The 13,768-nt window shown below is 49.2% G+C and overlaps 2 protein-coding genes across 2 annotated transcripts; one reads left to right on the top strand and one right to left on the bottom strand.

Moving 5' to 3' along the window:
- LOC8057573 lies at positions 1,086-1,910 on the top strand. The gene has a single exon (XM_021463635.1). The coding sequence runs from the start codon at positions 1,086-1,088 to the stop codon at positions 1,908-1,910; it is 825 nt and encodes a 274-aa protein (XP_021319310.1).
- Positions 9,358-12,359, bottom strand: LOC8057574. Its single transcript, XM_002448285.2, has 2 exons — positions 10,655-12,359; positions 9,358-9,583 (listed from the first exon to the last, which is right to left on the bottom strand). Exons 1-2 carry the CDS (start codon positions 12,202-12,204, stop codon positions 9,565-9,567), a joined length of 1,569 nt encoding a protein of 522 aa, XP_002448330.1. The 5' UTR covers positions 12,205-12,359; the 3' UTR covers positions 9,358-9,564.

A 13,768-nucleotide genomic window follows, 5' to 3' on the forward strand; every position in this document is an offset into this window, starting at 1 on the left:
TCGTTTGTTTGTGGCAAATATTATCTAATCATAGACTAACTAGGGTCAAAAGATTCGTCTCACGATTTACAGAGAAACTGTGTAATTAGTTTTTGTTTTCGTCTGTATTTAGTGCTTCATGCATGTGTCGCAAGATTCGATGTGACGAGAAATCTTGAAAAATTTTTGGATTTCGGTAGGAACTAAACAAGGCCTCACTATATTTTAGGAAGAAGAGAATATTTGGTTTGGTCATGCGCGTGAGGGATGCTTGACTTAAGATGAAGTTGTTGCTGTTATATTTGTTTAGCTCTATCATTCGTGGTGGTGAGGTTGGCGGGCGTCCAAGTTTTGCTGGGTTGGTGCACCCAGCACCCGTGCTGGTGCTGCTGACCATCGCATGAATGCCCGATTACTTTTGTCGATGTAGGCACCTGCTGCTAATGTCATAGTGTTAATTTATACTTTTACGCAAATCATCACTTGTGATCAGCAAAAAAAAAAAAGGGCTAATGCCATACGACAAGCTAGCTACTTTTACGCAATTATGCCAGGAAACACGAGCAAGCAATGAGTGGCCAGAGCTCATCGCTTACTATTCGCGAAAAGATCGTTGGAAAGTTTTTGAACACTCCAGTGGCACGCAGATGATGCACCGGTGTAGTAGTGTACGGCGCAAATCGAGTGCCAGCGCCGGACGTGCCGGGCTCCGCCGTGGCCCCTTTGTCCGCCACTCCTCCCCCTGCTACCGGAATATGGGTCGGGGATCCGCCGCGCGTGTCCCCAGAAAGGCAGGAACCAACCCGCCCCGACCCAGCGGTCATGAAAAAGCCTCAAAAGTGAACGAAAACGTCAAGTAACGGAAGAGCCCGTGACTGCAACTCCGCAACGGCACAAACGATGCCCGTCGCCGGCCCTGCAGAGCCACTCCTGCCGGCCAAGGCCAACACAACGCAACGCGCGCACGCCTTCCTCGCGCGCGCACTCCCCAGGTCCCGCCGTCCCAGCTGCCGCTGCTCCACCTATAAAACCCCCAGTCTCTTCTCTTCTGACCCGCCACTCGGCGCACGGCAAAAGGCAGTGGAGCACACCCACGACCACGAATGATGGCCGGGTACCGCCGCGCCATCTCGTTCCCGGCCCCGAAGCCCGCGGCCGACGGCGCCTTCGCGCTGGCGACCGCGAGCGACAAGCTGGCCGCGTACCGCATCCGGTCGTCCAGCCTCCCCTGCCGCTTCCACCCGCTGCTGCTGCAGCTGGACGACGACGTGGCCGCGCTGCGCCTCGTGATCGGCCAGTCGTCATCCCCCCCGCCCTGCGGCACGCCCACGGCGTCGTCCGTGTCCGCGGCGGCGTCGCAGGTGTGCCGTGTCCTCGTCTCGCTCTCGGACCTGCTGCACCACCCGCAGGCGCAGGAGCCGCTGCGCCGCCTGGGCCGCTCGTCGCGCCTCGCGGAGCGCCTCCTCGACGACTTCCTCCGCCTCGCCGACGCGCACGGCAGCTTCCGCCAGGCGCTCGTCGCGCTCGCCGCGCTCCAGGCCGAGACGCGCGCCGCGCTGCGCCGCGGCGGCGGCGGCGGCGGCGACCGGCCAAGGCTGGCGTCCGCGTGTCGCGCGCAGCGGCGCGCGGCGCGCGACCTCCCGCGCCTCGCGGCCGCCGTGCGCGCCGTGGCCGCCAAGCCTCCCGCGCCGCTCCCCGAGGGCCTCCCCGCGGACACTGCGGCGCTCGCGGCCGCGCTCGCCGACGCCACCGTCGCCGTGGCGTCCGGCTCCGCGGCCGTCTTCTCCGGCCTCTCCTCGCTCTCCAACGCCGCCGCTTCCGCCCGCATCGTCGAGGTCGCCTCCACTCCTTGCTGGGTCACCGCCGCCCCCGCGAGACTCACCGGCTCGTCGGACGCGCCGAGGACCAGCAGCCGCCACCGTATATGGTAGGTGGCCGACCTCGTGCGCTGGATGTCGCGCGCCAAGCGGCGGTCCGCCGAGAAGCAGAACGGCGGCGGCGGCGGCGGCGAGGAGGACGAGTCTTCCACCGTGCAGCTCCGGTCCGAGGCGCGCATGAAGCCTGAGGAGAAAGCGCGGAAGGCGGCGTTCGAGCGGCACGAGAACTTGGAGCGCTGCATCGCCAACGTTGACGGCAGCGGCGAGAAGGTGTTCCGAGCGTTGGTCAACACCAGAGTGTCCTTGCTCAACATTCTCAGCCCGGGCTTCTGATGTCCGCTGAACCACACGAATTGAAATTTCAGAATTTGATTCTAGGTCGCATGCTTGGACAAAAATCTGTACATATAGGGGGGGGGAGGGGGGGGAAGAATACCGTCCTGGAGTCAAATCTGTTCGTGTTCGTTCACCTGCATCTTTCACGAGATTTGGTTTGAAACCAGGCGTTCTCAATTGCAAAAAGTCGCAATTTTTGGCTGTGTTGTTGTCAACCACCACTCCGGAGAGGGCATATAGATTGATTGATGCCAATTGAGATTTTTGCATAACAAAATATACCATGAGCGCCCTCGGCGAATCCGCTGAAGAATTTTGATGATCGCCCATGGCTCCAGCCAGGCAGCCACCATGCCTTGAAGAAGAAATGCTCATGACAAAGCGATGGATCACGTTATTGCTCATCCAAAGTGTGAAGACTGGAAAGGTTGTCTGCAGCTGAACTGAACCACCAAATTTGAATCTGATCGACTAGAAAAGCTAAGGCCTTGTTTAGTTCCAAAATATTTTCCAAAATCGACACTGTAGCTCTTTCGTTTGTATTTGACAAATATTGTCCAATCACGGACTAACAGGATCAAAAGATTCGTCTCGTCAATTTCGACCAAACTGTGCAATTAGTTTTTATTTTTGTCTATATTTAATACTTCATGCATGCGTTTAAAGATTCGATGTGACGGTGAATCTGAAAAATTTTGCAAAAGTTTTTGGAAACTAAACAAGACCTAAGAAATTCACGTTCCTCCGTCGCTTCGCGGTACTAGCCAGCCAGCCGGAGACTGTATAACATCACGGGCGACACAGCCTGCACACACAGTACTCCAGAGTATTATCCAGTTCATCGGTGCCCTCGTGCTGCCCTGTCGCCTGAATGTTAGGCCTTGTTCAGTTCGCAAAAACATGTGAAAAACGGCACTGTAGCACTTTCGTTTTTATTTGACAAACATTGTCCAATTATAGAGTAATTAGGCCTAAAAGATTCATCTCGCGGTTTACAGATGAACTGTGCAAATAGTTTTTGTTTTCATGTATATTTAATGCTTCATGCATGTGCCGTAAGATTCGATTTGACGGGGAATCTTGAAAAATTTTGCGAACTAAACAAGGCCTTACTGTCGTTTCTTGGCCTTGTTTGCCGGTTGTTGTCACGGTTTGAGGCCTCAGGATACAGGAATGCTGGATGCCTGGATAGTTAGCAAAAACAAATTTCTCCTCGGAGCTCGCAGGCGCCCTGTGAATGAAGAGACGAGCACATCACGTGCTGTCGGGTCCCCAGCCCGTGTCACCTCTGCCCCTTGCCGGGGACATGCTTCTCTGGTGACGGATGAGCGCCTGCGAGGACATAGCTGGACGCCCTCGCTGGTGCAGGGCAGGGAGCACGGAGCAGGTGGATGGACGGCGTGCGTTCGGTGAGTCGGTGCGGATTCCTGATTCGATTCCTCATCGTTTTTTTTTTCTACTTGCACCTCCACGCCGCGCCTTGTTGCGAAAAGACCTGAAGGAGCTGCACCCCCATCGTTCTTGGCAAGCGGTACCATGTGCATTTCTGCGTTGCGACGCATGTAGGCTTTGTCAGTCGTCATGTGGTGCACACTCCAACGACGTGGGTGCAAGAGAGATGCCAAAGCCAAAAGCCAAATACGTACGTACTACCTCGTGAAGGCAGCAACGCACGTACATGATTCTTCAAGCCATGTTTGAAATCGCAACATCCAGTTTGGAATTTCGATGGATCCCAAACCTGCTGCTGCTGGTTTTGAAATCCAATCCAGACCAGGACGTACGCATGAATCAGGCACGCAAGCCATGGTCGGCACTACCGCTACCGAGGTAGCTGTGTATTACCTGCTGACCTGCATGCAGATGCAGCAACGAGACCTGTTGGACGCGGTTGTGCACGAGGAGGCAGTACGTACCAGTGCGCCGCACGTCATTGTAAACGCTCGGCTTCACAAGCAGCCAGGCTCGCCACGCCACCGATATTATATCAGTTCAGATCGGAACGCCGGTGACCGTCACATGCGCCAGGCGACCGGGCTCCCATTGTTTAAAGCCGGACGAAGCTAAGGCTAGATCCGTGGCGTCGGCGTCCCTGGATCGCCCTGGCACTGGCAGTGGCGAATATATATGAAACGCAGGGACGCGCAGAGGCTTGGCCTGGTTGGTGCCCGACACGGCTGCTCGGCTGCTCCCCCCAGTCCCCCTCGGGGCATGATGGATGTGGACTCGTTGCTTCCACGTCCATCGATCAGCTATTCAGCTGCGCCCTCGTCTCGTCTCTTGTCTTGGCCCGTGTCCTCTCTTCTCTGTGGTCTCTTTCGCCCCTGCGGCGCGCTCTGGTCTGGTTGTCGGGGCTTGGGTGATCGATCAACAGTTTCCGAAGTCGAACCTGCTAAGCGGTAGCAGACGAGGCTGGCCAGAACAGATAACTGGAGGGCATATTTGTCCTTTTCGTGTGGCCTTATTTTCTCTATTTTTTTCTTGTTTGCCACTTAATCTCCTCATACTTAAACACTGTAAGCTAGGGCTAAACGGACGCCCCAACTCAAACTTATGAGGATAAAATTACGAAGTTAAGAAAGTAAGGATACGATCACAACTTGATTGGATTATGAAGTAGTAGTAGAAATACCAAATTTCCTATAAACTAACCTAACTATGAAGTAGTGAGTTTTTTTTTGTCCTGAGCTGGCTAGTCTGGTCTCCTCTTTTTTCCCATTCTGTTTTTTACTTGTTTCTTTCGCTTTGTAACTTTTACCTTGGCTTCGGCCTTTTTAATAAATCTCTGTAGGGGTGTGCACCCCTCCAGCTTCTTCAAAAAAAAAAAAACTATGAAGTAGTGGTAGAAATACCAAATTGCCATGTCATAATCTGCCCAAGTTTCTTTTCAGAACTGCAGCTAGCATCTTTTCAAATTATAAGTCATCTTGGCTTTTCTAAATCAATCATTGATTTAGTATATACCTAGACAGAGCGTATATCTAATCTAAATACATAACAAAAGCTACAAACCTAGAAAAGCCAAAACGACTTATAATGAACGGAGTGAGTATTCAATTAATCCAACTATGTGGGGTGACATGCCATAATCTGCCCAAGTTTCTTTCCAGAACTGCAGCTCGCATCCTATTTGGGTTTTGATGTACTCAATCTCCAGTCGTATTCCTAGCTTATCAAGCTCCTGCATGAAGCGAGATAAACCGTTCAATAATAAAAATAAGTTCACCAATGCATCTGGTGTCCATTTGTGAGAAATTAAAATGAAAAAATATAAATAAACAAAATCAATTTATCATGTGTTCCATAAGTTTTTTTTTGAAACGGCCGGCAGGAGCTCTGCCCGGCATATATTAATAGAGAAGTAGAGTAAATTTATAACAAAAGGAAAATTCAAAAAGAAGGGAAAAACATAAAGTCAAAGGAGCTCCCCTAGAGGACTACTCGAGAGGTAAGATCTCCTTGAGCCTCTTGGCACCTGCCAGACACCAGGTCCTCGCTTCCTCCTTGATTTTTGAAATTAGGCTTTCCGAAGTAGAATGACGTCTTTGAAAAATCCTATTATTGCGTTCCTTCCAGAGCTCCCAAGCCACCAGGATTGTCAATGACCGGACGGCTTTAAAAGGCATGCCCTCAGCCTTTCCGACCGCTCTCCACCAAATGCTCACAGATTCAAAGGAAGCTCAGCCTGAAGGGTTAGGGAACTGTCCCTCGATCCAAGTCCTTACTGCAGACCAAACTCTTTGGCTGTATTGACAATGTGCAAGCAAGTGTACCACTGATTCATCTGTGCTATGACAAAGTGGACAAAACCGTTGGTTTGGCCAACCTCTTCTAGCCAAGCGATCTGCTGTCCAAAGACGATCTTGGATAGCCAACCAAGCAAAAAACTTACATTTTGCTGGTGCCCAGGGCTTCCAAATTAGAGTATCTAGTTCAGTGTTTATCGATCCATGAAATTGAGCCATGTAAGCTGATTTTGTTGGATAATCACCACTGGTGTTTAGCATCCATTCAATATGGTCAGATGTGTTCACATTGAGGTGTATATGCTGTAGACGATCCCAAAGGGAGACAAATTGTGTCAACTTCTGATGTGTGTTGATCGCTGGAATGTTTATGTCTTGCACCCATGAATTGCCCTGCAGCGCCTGCTGTACTGTTTTGTTCTTCTTCTTGCTTGCTGAAAAAAATGTCTGGAGCTATGTCTTTTGGTGATGCGCCATCCAGCCATGCCGAATGCCAAAAAAGAGCCTTGGCACCATTCCCAAGAGTAACCTTTGTTGCTGCATTGAAGAGTTGTCGATCAGTTTCATCACAGGGTACATCCATTCCTACCCATGGTTTATTTTCAGAGCGCCAACCATGCCACAGCCAGCGCAGGCGAAGCGCTCTTGCAAACCTGTAGAGGTCGAGGATACTCAGCCCTCCGAGCTTGGTAGGGCGGTTACAACGCTTCCAATTTACCTTGCATTTGCCACCTGAAATTTGATGAGCCCCGACCCAAAGGAAGCGGCGTCTTTTGCAGTCAAGTTTCTTGAGTATGTCCTTTGGAGGGTTGAGAGCAGTTAGGAAATAGATAGGCTGTGAGGAGAGGACAGATTTCACAAGAGTGTTGCGTCCTGCAAGGTTGAGTAGTCTCCCTTGCCAATGTGCTAGGCGGCCTGCTGCCTTGTCTAAAAGCGATTGACAGTCTACTTTCTTCAAGCGGCTGAGAGTGAGGGGCAAACCAAGATATTTGAAAGGGAAGCCTACAATAGCCGCTGGAAAGTCAGCAAGAACCGCTCGAACGTCGATATTACTACATCTGATCGGCGCAACCAAACTCTTGGTAAGGTTGGTCACAAGGCCAGTCACCTGGCCAAAGTGGTGAAGGATTTCCTTAAGTGCAGCAACATCATTTGCAGTTGGTGATAAGAAGATGACAGCATCATCCGCATAGAGGGAGGTTCGCAGCCTTGCCCGTCGGCCCCTGAGCTTTGTTAGAATCCCTCGGTCGGTGGCGCGTTCCAAAATGGTTACGAGAGGATCGATGGCCAAGACAAAGAGGAGCGGCGATAGAGGGTCTCCCTGTCGTAGGCCTCGGCCATGTGAGATGAGCGGACCAGGAATCCCATTGATGAGGACTTTGGAAGTGGAGGAGCCCCAGAGCAAGGCAAGCCAATTGCGCCATCTTGTTGGGAAGCCTAATCGTTGCATCAGATCAAGCATGTAATCCCAACGAACGGAATCAAAAGCCTTGGCAATATCAAGTTTGATCAGCAAGGTTGGGGTGTTGGATCTGTTGAAATATCGTGCCAGGTTGCGAACATACATGAAGTTGTCATGGATTGCTCTCGTTTTGATGAAGGCACTTTGGCTGTTAGAGATTAGCTGATTCATATAGGGTTGTAAACGAAGAGCCAACAGTTTGGTTATTATTTTTGCAACCCCATGGATCAAACTAATTGGTCGGTAATCAGAGATCTTCTCAGCACCTTCCTTCTTTGGTATGAGTACTAACTGTATTCAAATCACAAATCTCATTTGTCAACATTTCCATTCCAAAACCACAAATGGTAGCATGGGTGATAGAGATCAGAGGGGTTCAGGGGTTTAACATGAAATGTTGCTACTGCTAAATACCTAAACTCTACACACAATTTTATATATTCATCTAACAAAGGCTCTTGCCTCCTCAAGCAACCACTATGTCAGTGTTGTCTACATATGAATGGGCAGAGCAATTCACTTCAAACTGTTTAAATTCTGCAGAAAATGCAACCCCAAAACAGTGTGGCATGCATCTATCAGTTGTGCATAAAAAGGGATTGTAGGTAAACAGGCATTTTGTCAACTAGACATATGAGTTATAAGATTACCTTTTCATGGTTTGTTCAGACAGGTAACATGGCATTTCACTGGAGATGAAGGAGAGCCCCAGACATTCTCCTGGCAGTTGTATAAGTTTTCTGATAAGACAATCTTCCTCTCATGGAATAATCAGTAGAATCTTCTTTTTCATGTCAATATTTGATCATCCATGTTGGGGTATCGGGGTTAACACTTAACAATGTATCGGCCCTCATTCAACAAGAAGCAAAAGCGTCAGGTTTTGAGTTTTCCATGTCAGGGAATTCTGGTTGTACTCTTGGATGGCAGTTTTCAGAATTGAGGTCCCAAAGTTGGGCAGCATCCATTGTTGCATCTTCTCCATTTTTTTCTCGCACATCGACCACGGGGTGATGCTGAAACTGCGGCCATTTTTTATTCATTTATTGCTGTTAGTAGAGGTGTTTTATTTCATAAATGGTAGCAGAAGACAGCTTCAATCGACGTGTTATACGTGCCCTAAGAAGCTTGTTTCTTTGCATTAACATCTGAACTCCATAGACAATATTACCTCTGTGGCTCTGTCAGCGTTTTTTAATTGCTTCTGTTGGGGAGCTGAGAGTTCACATTATGTAGGTGGGTGAGACTGAAACGACTGAATTAACCATCTAAAGTCTTTCGAGCATTTGAGATAATTTTTTCTTATATATATCGTACCTGGGATGAGAATATTTTAGATAATAATGTTGTTATGGAATCAATTCAGACGAAGGCCTGATGAGAATATTTTCATCATGAACCTTTTCATCATGAACCGGACAGGTAAACAGGTCCACCGATCACGAATAGGGGGGAAATCCTTCAGTGCGGGCAACTATCCATATACTTGCACGTGACACATTTTCACGTAGTTTCCTACAAACACATTAATGTTTTTTTTTCATCGACTACGCTAAAAATGTCACACAACTCGAGCACGCAAGGACAAGGGGTAAGGGTGCACCGTCGTTTACAGAATACAGGCGCCCTGCTTCTAAAAGCATACCAATTTGGGAAACAGGCCGATTGGAATGTGATGCAGCTGCTCCTAGTTGGATGGATACCCCATTTATCCAAGATCCCCAAAACTTTTTGTTATGAATTCACCAATGGCTCACATGCTAAACGTAGTAACACGCAACAGGGCACGTAGTAATGCACAACAGGGCTTGGAAAAAGTCTAATCTAATGACAAAGAAAAACGGCTGCATCTTGCTCCTTTTCAGATCCATTTGCCAAGGTTGTGACCTCATGGCCTCGAATAATACTCACTTGTTTACTCAAAGTAATCAGGTTGAGCAATATAGAAATGTAAATATATAGAAACAATACTAACATCAAAACAGATAATATAATTGCACATATCCATAACATGTTTTAGAGTGTACGAAACATATAATTTAACCCAACTATGTGGTGGTGCCATGCCATAATCTGCCCAAGTTTCTTTCCAAAACTGCAGGAGCGCACATCCTAGCTGAGCTTTGAGTATTCAATCTCCAGACCGGAATCTCCTGTCGTATTTCTAGTAGCTTATCAAGCCCCTGCATGAAGTGAGACAAATGGCTCAATAAAATAAGTTCATCATTAGCTCTGGTGTCCATTTGAGAAGTTAAAATAGAAACATACAAATAAATAACATCAATATCATGTGTCCCATAAATAGTACTAAGTACTGCATTTAGGCCTAGTTTAGATGTGAAAATATTTTGTATTTCGCTACTGTAGCATTTTCGTTTGTTTGTGGCTAATATTGTCCAATCATAGACTAACTAGGATCAAAAGATTTGTCTCAAGATTTCCAGACAAACTGTGTAATTAGTTTTTGTTTTCATCTATATTTAATGCTTCATGCATATGTCGTAAGATTCGATGTGACGGGAAATATCTTGAAAACTTTTTGGTTTTCAGAGTGAACTAAACAAGGCCTTAGATCAGAAATCACATTTGTCAACATTTCGATTCCAAAACCATAAATGGTAGCATGGGCAGAGGGGTTCAAGACCAAGTAATTAAAGGGTTCAAAATGAAACGTTACTGCTGCTAAATACCTAAATCCCAGACACAATTTTATATAAACATCTATTGTCTGATCAAGCAACCACTGTATCAATGTTGTAAGGCCCCGTTTAGATTGGAGATGAAAAATTTTTGGGTGTCACATCGGATTTGTCGGAAGGATGTCGGGAGGGGGTTTTAGAAACTAATAAAAAACAAATTACATAGCTCGTCTGTAAACTGCAAGACAAATCTATTAAGCATAATTAATCTGTCATTAGCACATGTGGGTTACTGTAGGCACTTAAGGCTAATTATGGACTAACTAGGCTTAAAAGATTCGTCTCGCGATTTTCAACCAAACTGTGTAATTAGTTTATTTTTTTATCTACATTTAATGTTCCATGCATATGTCTAAAGATTCGATGAGATGGATGAAATTTTTTTTGGTGTGGGGGCCTGTCATAACATGAATGGGGTGAACAATTCACTTCAAACAGTTAAAATTCTGCAGAACATGCAACCCAGAAACAGTGTGACTGCATTTTGCAGTCGTGCATAAAAGGAGATTGTAGGTAAACAGGCATTATGCAAACTAGACATATATATGAGATTACCTTTCCATGGTCTGTCCAGACAGGTAACTTGGCATTCCACTGGAGATGAAGGTGAGCCCCTCAGACATCCTCCTCGCAGTTGTATAGGTTTTCTGATAAGACGGACTTCCTTTGGAATAATAATGAGAATCTAGAAGAATCTTCTTTGTCATGTGAATTTTGATCATCCATGTTGGGGTATCGGGGATAACAGTGTATCGGCCCTCATTCAACAAGAAGCAAACGGCATCAGGATTTTCCATGTCAACAACTGGGAATGCTGGTTGTACTTTTGTAAGGCGGTTTTCAAAATCTAGGTCCCAAAGTTGGTCAGCATCCAGCGTTGCATCTTCTCTCCATTTTTCCTGACACAATGACCACAGGGAGATGCTGAAACTGCTGCCACGCTGGTTAATACTGACAAACTTGATCCCATGGTGGGTGTTACAAATGCTACGGGAAGCTGCAGGGCATCCTCGCCCATAGTCGTTGTCGTAAGTGTTCCCCTGAACTGGATCCACCGGAAGCGGCACATATCTTAGAACAGGCTCCTGCAGGTCAATGCCATTTCCTGGATGTGTGATGCGTGCGAAAATCATCCCTCTGAAATAGTCCACCCAGATCAAGTAGTGATGGCGCCAGGGTAACACCACATCAGTTGACCACCAGGACAAATGTGGGACGCTGTCAGCATTGTGGATAGGCACATCCCTGAAGACTTTCCAGTCGTTGGAGCCAGAGCACATGAGGTAGATGTCAACTAGGGATGGTTGAGGTGACCCTCTCGCGAGATCAGCTACAACGAAGAAATCATCGCTGCAGGACAGAAGACCCGTGGAGTACTTGCCCATGATGCGCGGCCGAGGGCTGTCTGCGTTCCAAGGCCCCTTCCAGTAGCAAACGGGTAAGCGCGTCAGGGAGGGGCCCCCGCTGCCGCTGGCCTTGTAGACGAAGAAGTCGATTGAAGCAGGACGAAGGTAGTTGGCGCGGGAGATCTCGAGCAGCACGACGTTGCGGTGCGCGGCGACGACGCGCGGCTTTGATGTGCTCCCCTCCGACGGGCTGGGCCCTTGTGGCCAGTCGAGGGTGATGAGGGAAGTCCGCGGCGGCTTCTCGAGCACGAAGGAGACGGAGATCTGCTCGCCGCCGGAGGTGTAGGAGACCGCTGACGTGGTGCCGTCGCCGTCGAAGGAGTCCCTCCGGACGCCGACCCGATTCAGAATCACCCAGGTTGGATAGGAGGCGCTGCCGGATTCGGACGACGACGGCCGCTTCAACCGCCCCTGGCCGGAAACCTCTATCTCTGTCGACGAGATCGGCATGGCCCGCGCTGCTTCGTGATGCGAGGCGTCGGCGTCGGCGTCGGCCCTGGCATCCTTGGACGACGAGGATCGCTTCAACCGCCCGTGACCGGGAATCTCTGTCTCCGTGGACGAGATCCGCATGACGAGCGGTGCATTGAGATGCGAGGATTCGGACCTAGCCGGTGGGCGCACGGACCGGGAATCGCCGGACGATCGCTTGTACCGCCGGTGGCTGAGCATCTCTTTCTCCGTGGGGGCGATCGGCATGGCGGCGGCGAACCGCACCAGAAGTCCGACAAAGTCCCGCACCCGTGCCACTGCTAGGCCTCCTCGCCTTGTACCCTGCTATCTACTGGCCGCCGTGCGTTGGCATTGCGAGCATACATATGGACCTTGAATCCTCTAGCGTACAGCCCGAAGAGGAGGACGTGTATGCTTGTATGATCGTTCTATAAAACTAGATGATTCTCCTATAACGTAATAATGGGAGAACAATGTCTTATATTATATTGTGTTAAAGTTCTTGCCATATCAGGCATGTGTTTACAGTTAATCTCTCGGAGCTTATATGTTCGTGTCCTACCCGGTTACAATAGGAAGACCAGATCCACGTGTCCGTGTTCAATCCAAAGTCCTTGGAGCTCATGTGTCTGAGTTGAATTAGTGATGTTCAGTTAAAAAATTATGACCTAGGTACAATTGTATGGGCATATATCATTTTTATTACAATTAAAAATTATGAGGCTATAACAATACTAGCATCATTTCTAACACTTGTAATTGCTAAATTCTCAGCATCCTTGATTCCAAGGGTCGTGAGCTGCAGCAGAGATGCCTGTTCGAGTTCAGAATGCAAGCTCATCAGTTAGAATCAATCAGAGCCAGACCACCCGTTATTAAAAGGCATAACGATCAAAAGGATACATGATGGTTGCATTATGAAAACCGTATGAAAATTGCACGAGCAAACGCATGACAGGTTTATGCATCCTGCAGGCTGAGAAGACACAACACTGACCGTGCAGCGCGACACGTAGGGGGCTGCGCGCTCCACCGCTTGGCCCCTCCGAGCTCTCTCAACTGCTCCAGCGCCTCCTTAGGCACCCACACTGGTGGGTCAACCCATCCACACCACGTATATCGACAATGAGTCGATTTTTTCATCCTCTAGTGCTGTGCAACTCTTCCAGACCTAATTACGAATAAAAAGTCACTTTAGCTTGTGGAACTGGCCTGCACACGACACTTCCTGGAAGTTTTTGTCGCCTCTCTCACGGCCTTCATCGAGGAGGGGCATCCAAATCTCTCTCTCTCTTTCACAGAGGGGGTGCGGCGGTGGACGGTGGGGGCACATCTGTGCACGAGGTGGTCGTGGTTAAGCTCGTGGATGAGGTGGAAGTGCGCAAGGCAGAGCACGCCGTTGGGCGTGGCGGCGCGTGCCGCGGCGAGGTGCACCCAATGTAGGGATGTGGAGGAGGAGTGCGAGCGCGGGGAGAGCGATGTGGAGGAGGAAAAGGATGACAACGACATTGAGCTCTGCGCGCTGAAGGTGGTGGCAGTGAAGGCCTGCGCGGGGCGGCGCGTCCCCACGCCGCATGTCCCCACGGCAGCGGCGCTTACATAGGGGTGCTTCTCCATGGCGGTGGCATTCAGCCAGGGCGTAGCGGCGACGACGTGTCCCTAAGCTCCCGAGTGGTGATGACGGCGCGCATGGCTATGGCTTCGGCTTCCCGTGTGGTGACGACGATGCCCACATGCGGCTCTAGCCTCCTTGCGCTCCGTCGGGTGGTTGGCTGTTGGTGGTACTGTATTAAAATATTTTTTTAATTCT

This window comes from Sorghum bicolor, chromosome 6 (assembly GCF_000003195.3).
Source record: "Sorghum bicolor cultivar BTx623 chromosome 6, Sorghum_bicolor_NCBIv3, whole genome shotgun sequence".
Taxonomy (NCBI): Eukaryota; Viridiplantae; Streptophyta; class Magnoliopsida; order Poales; family Poaceae; genus Sorghum; species Sorghum bicolor.